This window comes from Ahaetulla prasina, chromosome 3, assembly GCF_028640845.1.
Source record: "Ahaetulla prasina isolate Xishuangbanna chromosome 3, ASM2864084v1, whole genome shotgun sequence".
Lineage (NCBI taxonomy): Eukaryota > Metazoa > Chordata > Lepidosauria > Squamata > Colubridae > Ahaetulla > Ahaetulla prasina.
This window is the reverse complement of record NC_080541.1, coordinates 161732910-161752431: the sequence shown is the minus strand read 5'-3', so window position 1 is coordinate 161752431 and position 19522 is coordinate 161732910. Positions and strand designations below refer to the sequence as shown.

Sequence of the window (19522 nt, the reverse complement as noted above, 5' to 3'; positions counted from 1 at the left end):
CTTGGTACCATGTCCAAGAATTTTTCAAAATACATCAAGAAATTGCAGCATTCTGCAATAACACCAGTGGAACTACAAAAAAACTGTGCTACTTGGAACATCATACATTTTAAGAAGATACTTAGTTGATACCTAGGATGCTGGCAGCAACCCTTATAAACGATTAGTGCCAGTCAATGATATTTGTGATACGTTTTTAAATGTTGACTCAGGTGTGGTGGTAGCTGGCTTTTAAGACATTGGCTGTCATTTGCTTGTGCTGCCCAGCCTAAGTACTTGATAAGCTGGTGGTAAATCAGCACTCCTGTTGACTGATAAGGAGCCACCCTCACTATCAAACAAGGAAAAATAGGGAAAACTGAGGGAAAACTGGATGAAACTTGTAACAGGGATACCCATTGTCATAGGGGCACTTGGTACCATGTCCAAGAATTTTTCAAAATACATCAAGAAATTGCAGCATTCTGCAATAACACCAGTGGAACTACAAAAAAACTGTGCTACTTGGAACATCATACATTTTAAGAAGATACTTAGTTGATACCTAGGATGCTGGCAGCAACCCTTATAAACGATTAGTGCCAGTCAATGATATTTGTGATACGTTTTTAAATGTTGACTCAGGTGTGGTGGTAGCTGGCTTTTAAGACATTGGCTGTCATTTGCTTGTGCTGCCCAGCCCCACTTTGTAAGTACTTGATAAGCTGGTGGTAAATCAGCACTCCTGTTGACTGATAAGGAGCCACCCTCACTGGATGATTTCTCTCTGGGAATGATTCTTTGTTGGATTTCTTCGCTGATGGGGGAGGCTTTTACCCAAAGAGGAACAGACAGCACTACTTAACCTGAAAAAAGACACCAGCATAATAATCCTACCAGCAGACAAGGGGAACGCCACGGTGGTTATGAACACATCTGACTACCAAACCAAATTAACCAACCTACTCCAAGACCCTGCATACAAGCCCCTAAAAACAGACCCCACCACCTACCTAGAAAAAACCACTAGATCCAAAATAAAAGCCTCCCCATCAGCGAAGAAATCCAACAAAGAATCATTCCCAGAGAAATCATCCAGATGCCCTAAGCTCTACGGCCTCCCAAGATACACAAAGAAGGAACCCCCACTCAGACCCATAGTCAGCTCCATAGGCTCACCTCTACAAAACCTAGCCAAATTTCTCGCCAAACAACTACAGCCCTATGCAGAATCCATCGCCTCACACGTAAAAACTCATTCCAGTTCATAGAGATCATAAAGAAACAAAACTTACAGCCCAGCGACCTACTCGTGAGCTTTGATGTCATATCCTCTTCACCCAAGTGCCAATCAAAGAAGCCTTGACAGCTATCCAAAACAAATATAACCCCCAAGCACATCCTAGATCTGACCAACCACTGCCTATCCAACACATACTTCATCTATAACGGACAAAAATACAAACAAATAGAAGGCGCACCCATGGGATCACCCTCTCACCTGTCATTGCCAACCTCTACATGGAACACTTTGAAACCCAAGCACTAGAAAAATCTGATCACAAACCCAAACTCTGGCTCAGATACGTAGACGACACCTTCATAATCTGGCCACACGGGAAAGAAAACTTGAAAACTTCCTCACACACCTCAATAGCCTACACCCCAAAATACAGTTCACCATGGAAACAGAAGTTAACAACCAACTTCCCTTCCTAGATGTCTTAGTCTACAAGAAACCCAATGGCTCCCTAGGACACACCATCTACCAGAAGAAAACACACACAAACCGCTATCTGCATGCACTCTCACACCACCACCCAGCACAGATCAACTCCGTAGCCAAGACACTCATCTCTAGAACAAAATGCTTAGCTGACGAACAACACCTAAAACCCGAACTACACACTCTCACAAACGTACTAACATCCAATGGATTCCAGAGAAATAAGATTACCAAACTAATCCAAAAAGAACCCCCCACTAAAACCCAAGACAGAGAGCAAGAAAATGGCACAGCCCTCCTCCCATATATAAAAGGCACCACAGACAGAATCAGCAAGATCCTCCACAAACATAACATCAAGACAGCATTCTGCACAAACCAAAAATATCCACCATCCTAAGAAACCCCAAAGACAAAATTGAGTTAGAAAATCAAGGAGTATATGAAATCCCATGCACCGCCTGCCCCACCACATACATTGGACAAACCAACAGAAGAATAAGTGCACGCATTGAAGAACACAAGAACTCATTCAAAAAAGAGGAACCAACTTCTTCCCTGGTCCAACACTTTAAAGTCACAGGACACGATATTGACTTTAAAAAGACCAGAACTATCGCCAAAACTGAACACTTTAACAACAGAATAATCAGAGAAGCCATCGAGATAGAAAAACGCCCACACAGCATGAACAAACGAGATGATACCTCCGCCTACCAGCCATTTGGAAACCTGCCCTTATTGACAAACGTGTCCCTAACACGAGGAATGACACCAGACCCACACTCACGAGGTCCACACAGGATGTCACCACCACACATCCACCCAGAAAGCACACCCAAACCCACACTGATCAGGAAGCACGACCAAGGACCAGAAGCCAGACCGCAGCTGCAACATTAGCCATTTCAAACCCCTCCAATCCATACATGCAGCAGACTGACACCCACTACGAAGATGTAGCACGACCACGAACACGAAGCCAAACAGCAGCAGTGCAGCTCACCAGCTCAGATCCCCCTACAACTCAGACTAATTTGAGCACAACCAAGCCCCCACCCAAACAGGACACACCCCCAGCCAATCAGAGCACAAAAAAACCCACATCCAATCAGAGCACAGCCAAGCTCCCACCCAATCAGTTCAAACCCCCACTAGCAGTTAAAAAGGGAGAAACAGCTGCAATCAGACATTGCTCCCAGAAGCACGGTTGAAGCCTGAAGATGACGAATGAGACTTCACGAAACGCCGCCAAGACACTTCCAATTTTACGCGGGAGAAAACCCGAATAACCAAAGACCTACATATATATATATATATATATATATATATATATATATATATATATTTATAATATCCATGTGAAACACATCCTTATGTAAATTTCTTCAAATTAAGGGCTTCACTAAAGACACTTCAATCCCCACAATGGACGAATGGCTGCAAAAGTTGATGGAGTTAGCAGAGGTGGCTAAACTGTCTGCTTTGATAAAAGAAAAAAAATACAATTACTTTATTTCTACTTGGAAACCACTTCTGGACTTTGTGCTTGAGGTGGAAAAAAATAAAACTTTGATTTTGGGTTTTACCAATTTGATAGATTTGTTGTTGACTAGTTTATACTATTATGTAAAAGTAAAAAGTTGAGGTTTGATATTATTATCTTACTCTACTGCACCAAAGGGAGTCATAAGTCAACACCTTTTTTTTTTCTTTTTCCCTTACCCTTTACCTCCCCTATTTTTCCTATTATTTGTATTTGTATTTATATTATAAACTTATAAAAAGGACAACTCTAATAAAATAAAATAAGATAAAAATAAATTAAGGGCTATACTATGGATTTAAATAGGATAATGGAGACTACACTCTATAAACAAACAAATGAGACCAAAACAAAATTGATCTTGTATCAGAAAATGATTATAGCACATTTTAATAAGAGCTAATTATATGAATCATAATATTTGAACAAATGTATGTAAGAACATTCAAAAATGGCTAAGGTAAATAGTTTAAGAAATTAAAAACCTGATGCAGGAGCACAAAGAAACAAATCCCTTCCCCTCCTGTTATAGATATGTGTGATTGGGATGAAATAAAGCTACAGTATTATACACACATTTTGCTTTTATTCAAGATCAGCAAAAGAAATGAAATATTTTGGAAAACATTTATCCTTAAAAACATTCAAATAACAGCTGCATAGCTTTCAGACTAACTTCTAATACATTTCAGGTTGATGTATTTATTTTTTATATCTGAATGTAAGTATTATTTAATGAAAGTACAAAGTCTTAGATACGCATTCACTGCTGAAAACCTAGAACTGATGTCGGCTATTTCATACACTGTAATTTTATTTCATGTTTTGGCATGTCAAAATAATAAGATGCAGCTCTCTTGGCTTTGAAAGTTAAATGAAGGGTGTTTCTCACATACATGTTTTAATTTGGGATTATTGAATGATCACCTGAACCCTGCCCAAATGTCTGCCGTCAGCTGCTGTAGATTATTTTTCTCCTTCTCTATTACGTCTCTAAACGCCAGCGTGACTTTCATGCACATGGCTAGTGCTCTGTAAACTTATAGACATATTTTCCTTGGATTGGGGCTAACTTTGATTTAATTTTGTTCTTTTATAACAATTATATGCAAAAGAAAAAGCCGTGGTTAAAGAGTAATGATAGGAAATACTCATTTAGCCTTTTCTCATATTTATACATAGTTAAAGAAGGGGCCGCACAAATAACTTCTTCCTACTGGAGAATCAGTCAAATTAATTAATACCCTTATTTCAGTTTTTAATTTTCATGACGTAAAAATACAGTGTATAGAACAATCCACGTGCAGGTGCTTTAAGCATAGTAATTACAGACTTTAAAAGACAAAAGCTGTAAGGTAAACTGATTAGAATGAAGCCAAATATACATGTCCCAGGATAATGTTGCTGGCTCCAAACTGAATTGGTGACCGAGACCAAAGGTTTTGTCTCCCGAGCTTTTGGCCACATGCTAGAGTTCATCTTCAGGGAACTTCTCTCTAGCGGAGCATATGCTGTTCTGTATGTGGTATTTATATGGTGCCTATTGTATGTGGCTTTTTAAATGTTGACTCAGGTGTGGTGGTAGCTGGCTTTTAAGACATTGGCTGTCATTTGCTTGTGCTGCCCAGCCTAAGTACTTGATAAGCTGGTGGTAAATCAGCACTCCTGTTGACTGATAAGGAGCCACCCTCACTATCAAACAAGGAAAAATAGGGAAAACTGAAGGAAAACTGGATGAAACTTGTAACAGGGATACCCATTGTCATAGGGGCACTTGGTACCATGTCCAAGAATTTTTCAAAATACATCAAGAAATTGCAGCGTTCTGCAATAACACCAGCGGAACTACAAAAAAACTGTGCTACTTGGAACATCATACATTTTAAGAAGATACTTAGTTGATACCTAGGATGCTGGCAGCAACCCTTATAAACGATTAGTGCCAGTCAATGATATTTGTGATACGTTTTTAAATGTTCAGTTGATTGAGTTTCATGTTTAATGAATAAGAGATAATGATAATAATCCCGCAGTGATTATAAAAAAAACATGGTAAGTAAGCTCCAGTCTTCCATCTATATTTGTTCTAAAAACCAGGAGACAGTGGGATGACTTAGGGATGGATCCCCATTTTAAGGATGACTTTGAACTAGTTCTCCTTCACAGCTTAATCAACCTGACAGGATTGTTTTTGTGGGGAAAATATGAGAAGGAAGAATTGTGTGTGCATGCCATTAGTTATTTATAAAAAATAATAAAAGTGGGATAAAAATTAATGAAATGTATCCAAAAATTAGTTAGCTGGCTAAAGGCATTTGGGCTCCCAAATGAAGTGTTATTTTAATGATAATATTATCTTTGAAGATTTTTTTTTTAAAAAAATATTTCCCTTGATTTGGAGCAAGAAAAAAGAGTGACAATACTAACAATAAATATATAATTAAATTTAAACAAGTAAAAAAATAAATGCACAATAGCATCTGAATGAACACGTATATAAAAAAGGAGCATTAGCAACTGCTTAAAGCACCATCCCTGTTTGTGTACACCACGTGTGTCAAACGTGCAGCATCACGTATCGCAACGGGTTTTTCCCTTCACAGAACTGGGGTGGGTGTGGTTTGACAAGGATGTCAAACATGGGCCACCAGTTTGACATCCTTGATGTACACATGTTTGAAAATTGAGTAGAAATACCTTGAGAAATCTGCAGTGCTACGGTAGAAATAGTGGAAGGAGAGAGAAAAAAGGAGACAACAGCGGCAAAGTGGATAGATTCAATTACAGTGGTAATGGGTATACCATTAGAAAACCTGAGGGACCAGGCTAAGAACAAATCACCCTGGAGAAATTTTGGTTGCCAAGAGTTTATGCTGACTTGATGGCACATTGTGATCGTTATCAGTAATAGAAAGCTTAAGCTCATTTGTGTGAGTGGGTGTCAGGTGTTCTGTCTTTTTTCAAAATTATATTAAATAAAAGGTGGTTTCATTTCTCTTGTTGGGTTCAGTAAGTTCTATATAAACTATTGCTTTACACCCAGAGTTTGATCACTGAAACTCCTTATTCAGACATAATGAGAAACCAACCCTTTTTTTTCCTTTTTTTTTGATGATTGAATTTTACTCCACCCTAAGCTTTTAACTTACTTAGTTTTACTTCAGCCAGTAAAGGGGAATGGATGAGGAATGCCATGCTTTCTCATAAGAAGATGGGAGCCTCCATGCTGTTTAAGTGAGATTCCCCCTTTAATGACTTTAGGAAAAACCCTTCCATACTTCCACCTCTCACAATACTTGACAACACAGTATCAACAGTAGAGACCTTCAAATTTCTGGGTTCTATCATATCGCAAGATCTCAAATGGACAGCTAACATCAAAAACATCATTAAAAAAGGACAACAAAGAATGTTCTTTCTGCGCCAACTCAGTAAGCTCAAACTGCCCAAGGAGCTGCTGATCCAATTCTACAGAGGAATTATTGAGTCTGTCATTTGCACCTCTATAACTGTCTGGTTCGGTTCTGCAACCCAACAAGAAAAACACAGACTTCAGAGGATAATTAGAACTGCAGAAAAAATAATTGCTACCAACTTGCCTTCCATTGAGGACCTGTATACTGCACGAATCAAGAAGAGGGCCGTGAAAATATTTGCAGATCCCTCGCATCCTGGACATAAACTGTTTCAACTCCTACCCTCAAAACGACGCTATAGAGCACTGCACACCAGAACAACTAGACACAAGAACAGTTTTTTCCCGAAGGCCATCACTCTGCTAAACAAATAATTCCCTCAACACTGTCAGACTATTTACTGAATCTGCACTACTATTAATCGTTTCATAGTTCCCATCACCAATCTCTTTCCACTTATGACTGTATGACTATAACTTGTTGCTGGCAATCCTTATGATTTATATTGATATATTGATCATCAATTGTGTTGTAAATGTTGTACCTTGATGAACGTATCTTTTCTTTTATGTAACACTGAGAGCATATGCACCAAGACAAATTCCTTGTGTGTCCAATCACACTTGGCCAATAAAATTCTATTCTATTCTATTCTATTCTATGACGATACGCTAAAACTGCTGCCAACAATCTCAGAAACATCAAGAGCTCAGCACAGCACAAACACTCATGTGTCAAATAGCTAGAGGTCAAGTTAAAACTTTTTCTTTCATTGTTGACAAAAGATTTGCATAATTACTGATTTCAAGTTGATTTGACCCGAGTGTGATCAATATGGCTTCAGGTTAAAAAAAAAAGTGCTTTCACAGGGTTAGGGTCAGAATTGGAACAGGAGCTAAGTCCTTACTATAGTAGATTTTTGATAATACAACTCTGTTGAGTGTGAAACCGCTACTATTAAAAACTATTTTTAAATTTTAAAACTACTATTAAAAAGACTATCTTGTCATATAACTCCTGATTTTGGTGGTTTCTCAGATTTGCCAAATTTCTTCTTGCTCAATTTATAAGGAATGTTTAAGTGAAATAGCTCAAATTTGAAAGAATATCTTCTTTTCCAGACTAAGATATCTAATATTTTCAGGAAACACTGCTGGACTCTAACTTTACTTCCCCAGAATGCATACTTCGTGATTACAGTAAGAGTGAACCATAATTTACCTCAGACCAGGATCATCTTTATAGTCCTTTCTAGGCTTTTAGCCTGCACGTAGTTGATTAGCTATCAGATTGAAAATGAAGTGTAGAAAAGATGAGAGTACATTGGCTAGGATCAATTTTTTTATTACAAGGGAACTGGTGACGAAGCTGGACCAAGAATGGGGAGACCCGGGTTCAAGTCCATTCTATGAAACTCCTTGAGTTATTTAGGACCAATTATTCTCTCTCAGTCTAACTTACCTCACAAGGTTCCTGGGGACATAACGAAGGTGCCATATAAATTACCTTCTGCTCTTGGATGAAGAGCAAGTTACAAATCCAGCAAATATACAAAATATACAAAATAAAATGCAAATATTCCCAAATAAACCTGCTGAAAACAGTGATCACAATCATGATTTCAGTCAAATGTACTTACAACCCTCCTGGAGACATTAATAGCTATTAACATAATTGAAGATGAGCAAACCTATCTTTGCCTAGAATGTTTTATGATTATTAGCATCATGTAGCCTCATTGTTAGGATTGCTGGTCCTGGGGTAAAATGAAGTTCCAGATCTTAAAGAAGACTAAGGAATATTCTGCCTTACAATCCAGAGATTGTTAGCAACTGAAAATCTAAAATCCAGCCAGAAAACATAAATCCAGACATATGTACAATAAGTCTACCTTACTGCTGTCCTTACCAACAGGCATTTCCTGGTTGTACCATATTTGTAGATGTTCATTTGGCATTAATCAAAAAAAGGTGTTTTTTCCAGCTTTGGCACCATTCTGTGGACAGTCTCTTACTAAACATAAGATATTACCAAACATTTTTTATTCATCTTGACATTTGACTGGTGATACTACTCCATAGTGGAAACAGCATGGTAGGGCTCAGCTATTGTAATTGTAATAGCGATAGCAAGGGAAAAAAATCTTTGAAATTTGTCATCTTTGCCATTACTTTAAATCTATTGGATCTGGATTGCAAAAGTCTGAATGTCCAGTAGCAAAGGGGGTCTACAAGTTTGGGATTTTATAGCCCAGCTTTGGTAGCTTTCCCAAGGCTCTCAAACAGCTTCCCTAAACATTTCTTTCAAAAGGGGTTTGATAATCAATCCAAGCTTCACAGACATAGCCAGTTCTAAAGTTAAGACTACAACTTTGGAATATCTTTTGAAAAATTATGTTTCAAAAAAACTGACGGAAAGAGTAAATGTTTTGGAAATCCCGTCTAGAAATTCAGTCTAAAATTTCTTTGTGACTTCGGCCTGAACAAAATGGAAATTTAATAATTTAAGAAAAGCCATACTTTCTATTTGTTTCCTAATTATTAGATACTTCAAAAATGTAATGAACTAAATCTTAATTGAGGGGGGAGGGTTGTAGCACTTATGAAAATACTCTGAAACAGGTAATCAAATTTGAACGTTTAAAAACCTGAACACATTTATTTTGAATTATTTCTGCATTTCTTTTTTCAGAAAAATCTGAATCTGTTTTCTAACAAGGGTGAAAAGATGAGTTACACTGATGGCCTAATCTCCCTTGATGATATTTTAAATGTCTTATAAAGATGTCATCACTTTAATAGTAGAAATGGTGAGATGAGTAATGTTTAAGTGGAGGGGAAAAAACCTTTGCTTTTCCTCTGCTGTTCTGTGAGTGCACACATATGCAGATGAGGCTGTCAGAGAGTATCCCTCCTCCTACACCACTTCGTAGAGGAAGTTTGTTGATATATTACTGAAACTGATTCTTCAAAGCCTGCAAGGAAGGACAAAAAAGAAAGCAAGGAACACTCCCACACACACACACATACACAAAACCACAACGACCATTCAAAAGCTTGGACGTGCATTGATTTGTTCTACTAGAGAGTGGAACAGCAGCCTGAAGAACTTATGATGAAAGAGCACTGCAGTCCCTATAGCAGTGTTGGACCAAGTCGGATCAGCAATTCCACCATGGAAAGCCTGCCGTCACTCAAGCCTAACTACATGTCTGTGTGTTTATTTGCAGAAGAATCTTATCAAAAATTAGCAATGGAAACTTTGGAGGAATTGGACTGGTGTTTAGACCAACTTGAAACTATTCAGACCTATCGATCGGTTAGTGAGATGGCATCCAATAAGGTAAGAGAGAAAAATTACATGCAAACAAATGTATTTTAAGAACAAAGTGAAAAATTATGGATTTTTCTGCCTTTCCTTGATAGGTCAGGTTGCTGACCTATTGTAAAAAAATAAAGCAATATAATCGAATGAGTCCAAATTTTCAGAATCGTTACCAGAATGCTATTGAAGTTAATCAAGTATTGCTACTTTTAATGTTATAGTATTAAATATAACATGTGCTATTATTAATAAAAACAGCAATTTAGAAAGCTGGAAAACAAATTCTAGCTTATATACCATAACTGTAATGCCAAAAGTAATTCTAGAAATATTCTAATATTATTTCTACAATATATACCAGCAGTAGCAATCATCAGCAAATCAATTGAAAAGAATGATGTAGATAAAAAGTACAAGTATCCTTATGAAACTTTTGCTAGTTTTTCCCCTTCAATAAATTAAATTGCTTATAATGCTGCGCATTTCAACCTACAATCTTTAGTTACTAATTTTAGTTATATATTTTATGTATATTTTTACATATGGTAGCAATTCATATAAAATACTGCTTCATCAGTGGAGATATTTCTAAACTGTGTAAGAAGGTATAATGAGAAGTTGATTTTTAGACTTCAGTTATCTAAAATATTTGATTTTTATTATAATTTAGTATTTATGCATTTGCATTCTAAAGTGTTTATTTTTTTTCTAAAGACAAATAGAGTTGGATATTATTTAAAATTGAAACCACTCCTTAGTTGGCTAGCAACCAAACCTCTGGGTAACAAAAGGCCAATGTATTCCCTGAGGGCATTGGTATCACCTCAACTATAATCTCAGGCATTTTTGAGAGAAAACATGGCTTGTGTCTGACTGAAGGACTTAATAAATTTTTGCCCAGTGTTAAAGCAAAGACTTCACACTCTGGTTTGATCAGTGCACAACATGTATAACTTTCTTCAGAGGCTTCCAACTCCCAATTTACTTAGAACTCTATTGTTAACTCTTTTATCAGTCTCATTCAAAGTGTGCATTCATACTCTATATATTTATAAGTATAGTCTAGAAGTCATTTACAATGGCCATTATAGGATGGTCACTAGGCTGGAGCCTTATGCAGATACTTTGCAGTTTGTTTCTATTATTAAGTAAAGAATAATCAACTTCAATGAGATGAAGATGATACAACTGTTCTCCATAGGAAAAAAGCTATTCAAGCAAATATTATTTTTGAGTACACATAAAATTAAAAATAGAATTTTAAAAAAAGACATATAAATAAAATTGCATCGTCCCAATTTTACTTCTCTTAGATCTAAGATCTTAGATCCTACATATATACTGTATATGAAATGAGATTACATTGCCCTTCTCATTTTGTCTCTACTGTCGTATTTATTCTGTGTTGCGATTTTTGAAAAACTATTTGAAAATTTGAATGCTTACAACTGAAAATAAAGAGCAATTTGAACTTTTCAGAGCCTAAGAAACCTTTTGAAATATGCTGAGTTATTGTCAAATTTCCCACATCTGTGAAGTATCTGAATAATCTGTCTTCCTTCCGTCAAAAACTTCTGCATAGAAATTTGCTAATTGCAAAACAATCAAATGTTTTGAAAACAGGATGTTTCTAGCTCCCCATAGTAAAGAACAGAAAAACAGAAGAGAAAGGAAGGCAGCAAGTAGATCCTGCAGGATTCCAAGTGTGAGGGCTGTAAAAACAGTGACCTATCTTCCTGACCTCTGCTGTTGCTAAATTCCTGGCTCCGTGCCACTGAAGCCCAAACTACGTCATTTCAGAATGATAGTGGGCATGGCACAGCTGTTGTAAGTGTGACTCGAATTTCCTGTCTCCTTCCTGACAGACGTAGTTTTAAAAGTACAGCATTGCAAAAACAGGAGACAACAGAGGAAAGGGTTGGTTTGGAATCACTTTTCAGAATTGCTTCCCAAAAGATGATTCTCGATATTGATAAAAGCCAAGAGATCCTACGTGAAAATATTCAGGATTTTTTCTTTCTTTCAGTAAACAAGCTGGAAAAGTTTAAGTACTTAGAAATTCCCTGCTATTCAGGAGAAAGATTCAGAAACTTTTAAAAACAATTGTGAAGATGCAAAAAAACAAACACCCTCAGCAACCACTCCCTCATACAGCACATCAATACATGTGGTTTGGCATATATAGTTTATTAAAATGATAAACATTTTCAGTTCTATTCAATCACATGATATCAATTTCAATGATATGAAATCAGAAATTTGCTGCTGCTAGCCCTACAGTTTCGTGATGTTTTTCTAATATAGTTTCTACCTTGTCAAAGTTTCCAATCTCTACTTTGAACTAACATTCATTATGCTCATTTCTGAATCCTATCCATAGTCTTAATCATCTATTACCATAGGTGTAGATCAAATAATAAGATTGTATTCATTGATCAGATAGATCTGCTTTTGCTATAACCTGGGTCTCTCTAAAAGCAGGCAGAGATTGAGTGCATCTTCAGGTTATAAGATTATAGGTATTTCTAGATAATTAGTAAGCATTCATCTGTATGATCACGGTATTAATGAATAATAGTTGGTATTTGTGACTTGCAACTTTGTGATTATATAGCATGGCCTCTTAATCAGACAAAACACTGGACCAAATACTATTCCCAACATATTTATCTGTCTGCTAGTATGAAGCGTTTGTAATTCCACGTTTTAAAATGACTTTATATACAACTGAGATTAGTGAATCTATTGTGTTCCTATTAAACATTTTATTATACAATTAGGACTTCAATTTGCCAGGACAACGTATTTTTAGTTCTTCTGGGCAATAATTTTTATAATGTTTAAGGCTTTAATATTAGTTTGCTTTTACTTAGGTAATCATATTGCATATTATGTTTATGACTGAAGAATTTACCAAGCTTCTTTTTCCACATTTGAGTCTAGCTATTTTATATATGGTGTGACTGATGCAAGGGGAGCAGCAGCAATCACAGAATTAGTACAGGCTGAGATTTTTAGGACATGGGTCTCCAGCCTTGGCAACTTGAAGACTTGTGGACTTCTAACTTCAACTCTGGGAGTTGAAGTCCACAAGTCTTCAAGTTGCCAAGGTTGGAGACCCCTGTTTTAGAGTCACTCAAATGACCCCAAGGAGATGCATCCTTCCATCACGTAGGCACTTTCTGAAATGTCTCATTATACCTCCTCTCCTTTGTTAGCAATGTCACATACTAGACCATTGTCCTCCTTATCTGTAAACCAAAATCTATTGATGTATACAAAACTTTTGCTACACTCCTTCTAAAGGGTTTTCAGGCACATAGGACACTCACGTCTTGGTTTTAGAAGGCTAAATAAACTAAACATGAGTACTTTAATGTAAACATTGGAGGTAATTCCTGGCTGCTTGCCCCTTGCCTATGTGCTTCATTGCACAATGTCCATATTGAGAAATGGGGGGGACCTGATGTGAGTTTGCCAGGACTGAATCTAGCTCACTTGGTACGTGATGTTTTGCTTAAGGTGTGCCAAGCTGTTCTTGCTTTTGAGTTTACTGTAATTTCCTTTGTTTAATCTGCATTACAAAATAGTCATACATCTCTAAAAGATTTACTTGGATTAACTGCTGGCAGTCAACTAGAAAACCTGCTACTTCCATTTTCTTTGTTTCTTACAAGGGGGCTTTAACAGCTGTGAATCATAGAATTCTTTGGGATTCCCTTTTTGTTGATTGCCATTTGTCCTTAGGAACTGTGGCCTAAGCAAAGAAATGTTTCTAGAAAAGAAAGACTAATAAGCCATGAGTTGACTCAGAATTACCCATAGTTTTATAAAAAGCATAATAAACATATGATGAATCGCAAGTGAACTCAAGCTAGAGAAAGTAAATGCTTGCAAAGTATGAGGTTGTTCAAATATAATTATTTAATTTAATTAATTTTAAATTTGATGTTACAGTGTAAAAACTTGTTTCTTATTGAATCTGAGGAACATTTAATGTGATAACCTCTGAACCTCATCACCTAGTTTTCAGGTGGAATAAGAAACCATGTTGTTTCTTATTCAAAGAAGTGAATTGGGCAAATATTTGGGTCTATTTGAGGTCATGTTTCTCAATCTCAGCATCTTTACAATACGTAGTCTTCAACTTAATCAGAAAAACATGGATTTAAGATACCGAACACAATCAAACAATTACTATTGGTATGATTAAATGACTGCCTGCTACTAAAAAACAAACTAAAGAAGTGTCAGAAAAAGAATTGCTAATATTTCATTAGTTTTGCTTGTAACTCACTCTGATATTTACTGGATTCAATAGTTATATACTGTATATTAGAGAAATAGAGCATTTTTATAGAATCCATAAATTTTGCATTACTACTGTTATTTACTCATAGATGTATAGGTCCAAAAGCCTTTATTACTGGGCTTTATTCTTTATGCATAAAGATCTTTAGATCTCATCACAATGCGTCCTTTCAATTTGCTGGTTTTGTTTTTATCCTTAAGGACTTTACCCTTTTTGTCACTGGATATCTTTCAGAATATTCTTTTCATGTGTCACTTAACAAAATGGAACTCACCTAACCCATTTAACAGTAACCCCGCTGTTCACTTTAATATCCTAGAATGTGGATGATGGAGGATGTCTACCATCACTGTGAAATAATGGTTGCCTGATAAAATGTATACATAGCCTACAAGTTGCTAGTTGGTTATTTTAAGCCGTTTTCTAAAAGACAAAATAACCACTAAATATGTCTTTGAAATAGGATGCAGAAAGATCAAATTGTGTCATAAAATTTCCTCCAGCCAACCAAACTCAGGGTTTCTCTCAAAGGTTGTTGTAAATTAGCACAATAAACATTGGAAAGCATAGTCAAGAAAGTCAGAATGCTGAAGCTTCTGGAATGGATTTGGTTGAACAAATTAACCATTTGTATTCTTGCCCGATGTATTTAGATACCATTCCTCTTCTTCACAAATAGGTTGAAAGAGTTTTGTCATGACTCATTTATTTCATAGATGTTTAATATGATTTTTGTTTGTCTGCATGTAAAATACCATATTTTCAGCAGGTCACCTTTTTCACATGATGGGGGGTGGGGATGGGAGGAGAGATGTTAAATATGGTTTTAATAGGTGGGAACACCTGGTTGATTTTTCCTGGGCAGGAACCTAAGCACAGTTGGACCTGGTAGATGGGAGACCCAGAGGGAATACCAGGACTGTGGGTCAGACTGGGAAGCAAAACAAAAAAGAAATCTTGGAAGAAGGCAATAGCAAACTATTTCACTCTTGTCAAGAAAACCAAATGGATATTATGTATATAGTACACAAAAATAAAACTTGATTCAGAGGAGACTTATTTTTCATGGTAATATGACTAGAACAATTCAGGACAACAGAAAGAGAAAAATATTATGTGAGCTGGGAAGTAACTAGTGATTTAATTATTATGGCCCATTATTTATGATTTAATTATTATGGATAATTATTATTTAATTATTAGTGTTTCCTTGTATAAAATGTGCACTTGCTGATTGTCTGAAAATCATTTGAAAAATATTAGCAACAGAAGAAACACTTTTGGCCCTTGTTGCCAAAATGGTTTTTCAGAGGAGAGGGAAAGATTATTTGTTAGATTGGAAGGTGATATTCAAGGAAATGTGTGCTTTTAAAATATTTTTGGTCTTGAGCCAGAATTTAGTGATGTGCATTCGTGCATAACTTGTCTCTAGCTCTGTACTATTTATTATCCTTTGTTTAAACTGGATTATAGGGCCAAATAAAGCATTTAGTAGAACTAAGATTTCCCAAACATACCATCAGCCGATGCCAACTTCTCCTGCACGTTTTCCTGCATTGTGTTTCTACCTTATATGAATCTTTATACAGGTCTTTGTACCCGTATCTTTTTTTATATATTTAAAGGCAGGTGCTAAATTAAAAGAGTGCTAAGTTCTCTCTTTGTTTTTAGAGAAGCAAACCCATCCTGGAAAAGAGAGGTCTTATTCTGACAAGATTCCTAATGCTATTACACTTGACATTGGCTCAAACGTCCATACAACATAGTAAATTCTATCTAAAAATGTTCTAGTTTTCTTCTAAAGCAATAGTGGAAGAAAAACGTCTACAAGAGCGAAAATAGGTTGCATATAACTACATACTATTTTGTTAAAGTGGCATGAAACAATGCACTAATACTTGTATATATACATAATCTCTTTGCATGATATTATGCTTTTTCACCTCAGAATTAACCATAAAAGGAGGAGATCAGGGAAGAAATTTTGCTTCTTTCCTTTAAAATATCTTATGGCCTAAAGTGACTCTAATAAACCCATGCCTTTCCATCTTGATCTAGCTCCTGGAAATTATTATAAGGGAAAAATTATCTTATTTCAGTTTAGCTTATGATGATAAATTCAAAAAGTTAAATAAGTTCAAGAGACTACAGAAATACATCTTACTTCCATATTATTTTCACAATGACAAAACAAAAGGTGTGTGTTGTTGATAAAGCCTAAACATTATTAAGACCAAGAGAAGTAAATTAAAATAGTTTTTAAAAATTTAACTTCACTGAAATCAGTAAAGCTTCATTTTGACTAGAACATATCCAAAATCTGGTTCAAAATGGGCATTGTGTTTTTATTTCAGAACTGTTTGCACAATTGATATTTAGGAAACAATCATTCTGCCCAAAGTTATAACTATAACATAATTAGCTAATCTATTTAAGCTCAAAAGTGCTTTTCCTTCCAGTCTTGTGTTTACATAAGTAATAAAGGAATTACTATAATGTTTTCAAAGAGAAACACAACAATGCTCACACAGAAATCCTGGCTAATTAAAACAGAGTATGTATTAGTTCTTTTCGAAAAAGAAGGGAATAACCAGAAAGTTATTACTATCCATTACTTTCTGAGAGGCCTTGAAGCTACTTTCATCATAAAGGTAAAGGTAAAGGTTCCCCTCGCACATACGTGCTAGTCGTTGCTGACTCTAGGGGGCGGTGCTCATCTCCGTTTCAAAGCCGAAGAGCCAGTGCTGTCTGAAGACGTCTCCATGGTCATGTGGCCGGCATGACTCAATGCCAAAGGCACACGGAACACTGTTACCTTCCCACCAAAGGTGGTCCCTATTTTTTCTACTTGCATTTTTACGTGCTTTCGAAACTGCTAGGTTGGCAAAAGCTGGGACAAGTAACGGGAGCTCACCCGGTTACACGGCAGCACTAGGGATTCGAACCGCTGAGCTGCCGACCTTTCAATTGACAAGCTCAACGTCCTAGCCCCTGAGCCACCGTGTCCCTTGAACTTTCATCGTAAGCCAGTTTTAAACCATGTACTGAAAGTGGCTTATTCATCCTAAGGGAGCAATTAACCATAATTCAAACATACATGTAATGGGAAGCTCTTGTGAAGTACAGATTTCCTGATAGTTTCCAAATCTGCGGAAAAGAAAAAAATGAGAACAAAGAGCTTTTATGTCATTAAAGCTGCTTGTACATATTCTGGCTTTGTTAAGATAGTAGTTTCTTAATTTTATTACATGTGAACATGAACCAGCAATGAGCCATAAAATAATACAAAAAATGAAAACACCAGAAGAGAGACTACGGTATGTGCATTACATACAGTACATTTACATTTTCATATGGGCAGTCACATCTATTTCATCTGTAGATGCACTCATGCTATCAACTACACAAATAGTATTTTTCATCATTAGATATATGTATTAGCTTTTGTCGAGGAGTTTAGAACAGAGGAGACGTCAGTCCCTCTATCTGTTGTTTTCATAAACACCAACCTATGTAGTTGGTTGGGGTGAGAAATAGCAACTGCTGTAAGTGGCTTCCATGGAAGAGCCTGGACTTACCGACCCTTCATGGAAAACTGGAAAATCTTTACTTAACCTTTCTGACGCAAATGCCTCCAACCCAAGACATATTTTTTTGTTTTGCAAGTTATTTTGATGCAATTGCAAATTACTGAAGACGGCCTTGACAAACCTGTACTGAAAATGGAAAGTGCTATTCTGAAATAAATGTGTATTATGTAAATAGGTATTGGCTTTTGTCTGTAAAGAAATGCTGCAATCACTAGGACTTGTTTAATAGGGAAAATCTTCAAATTGAGATTAGCTCCTGGTGAGGCATCCATGAATAGAAGATCTTTAGATCTGCACCCACGCTGAACAAATATCATGATGTTTTTAACAATTTGTGTTTTTAAGAATATTTGTTTACTCAGGTTTTAAAGCTAATGTTAATGGAACGTACCCAGTAAATACAACTTGCATATATTTTGCACAAATAAAGCCTTACCTAAGTTTAAATGGGATTTTATACAAATCAAATTCAAGATTTTCAAGTGTAAATTAATTTATTCTAAATGAAATAACAATTATATTGTAATTTCATGAAGTTAGGAGGAGGAAAAGGACTTCGAAACTAGCCCATAGTTGTAATTTTATACTTTCTATAAGGAGATTATGGCAAATATGATTTCAATTGTTATCTTTAGCATTTTGCTATTTGAATTTTTCACATCCAGTGGTAGTTTTCCTCAATTTCCTCAATTATTTTGGCAGATATCTTTGCCCCTGAGAATGTTTAGACATAACAGATGCGGCCAAGTTTAATTTCTTTGAAAAAACCTAAAACCATCTGGAAATTAGATTATAGGTGATATACACTCTATATAAACCAGGCAAGGAATATAGAATTCTCGAAATGTTTCCAAACAACAGATACTATTATAAGATTATGAAGAAAAGAAGTCCTTTTTTTTATTTGGAGAATCATATTGGGTAGATTTTTTTTTACGTATGAACCAATTATTTCTCACACATGTGCAAAAATGAGCGAGAGATGATAGGCATGATATAAACCCCATCACTTACATACCTACCATACATGCAATGTGCAACAGAGGTATAGAAAGGCAAAGTTTTTGATGTTTTAATGTACACTGCATCATTTTGGCATCACTGTGTCAGCAAATATTGCCTATAGTGGATAAGAATATATTATATATTGCTTGGAATCTTTTAAGATCACCATCACACAATTGTTTACCTATAATCTATTTCAGTTTACTGTATTCACTCATTATCAAACTGTCAGTTTGAATCATAAAAATACATATAAGTTCTTTCCTATAAAATTAGCTTCCCCAAATGGCTGCTTCCCTGACATGTTGTATTTGTGCTTTTAATCATTCCTAGCAAATCACAGACTGTGCTAGCTGATTTAATGAAAGTTGCAGTCTATCATAGCTTGGAAAAGGGGAAATCATCAACAAGGCTGCAAAAATGAAAAATGAACCTTTACCTAGCTTTAGTGTATATCTAAAATAGTAATACCCAAAGATTTGAAAGTAAGAAATTGTCACAATGTTTTTAAAACAACAACCAAATCAAGGCCTCCATCACATTTAATCAGTGTTACAATAGGCAGATCAATTTGCTGAATGATTCAGTGTCAGGAAAACTTAATCAGGTCACCATTATTTTATA

At 36.0% G+C, this 19522-nt stretch overlaps 1 protein-coding gene across 2 annotated transcripts in view; it reads left to right on the top strand.

The window, feature by feature from the left end:
• Window positions 1-19522, top strand: part of PDE4B (phosphodiesterase 4B) — a 304494-nt gene that overhangs the window by 264240 nt on the left and 20732 nt on the right. For both annotated transcript variants that reach the window (XM_058177096.1, XM_058177097.1), the window contains one exon: window positions 9897-10009. In XM_058177096.1, coding sequence (XP_058033079.1) covers window positions 9897-10009 — 113 coding nt within the window. The remainder of the gene's footprint in view (window positions 1-9896; window positions 10010-19522) is intronic.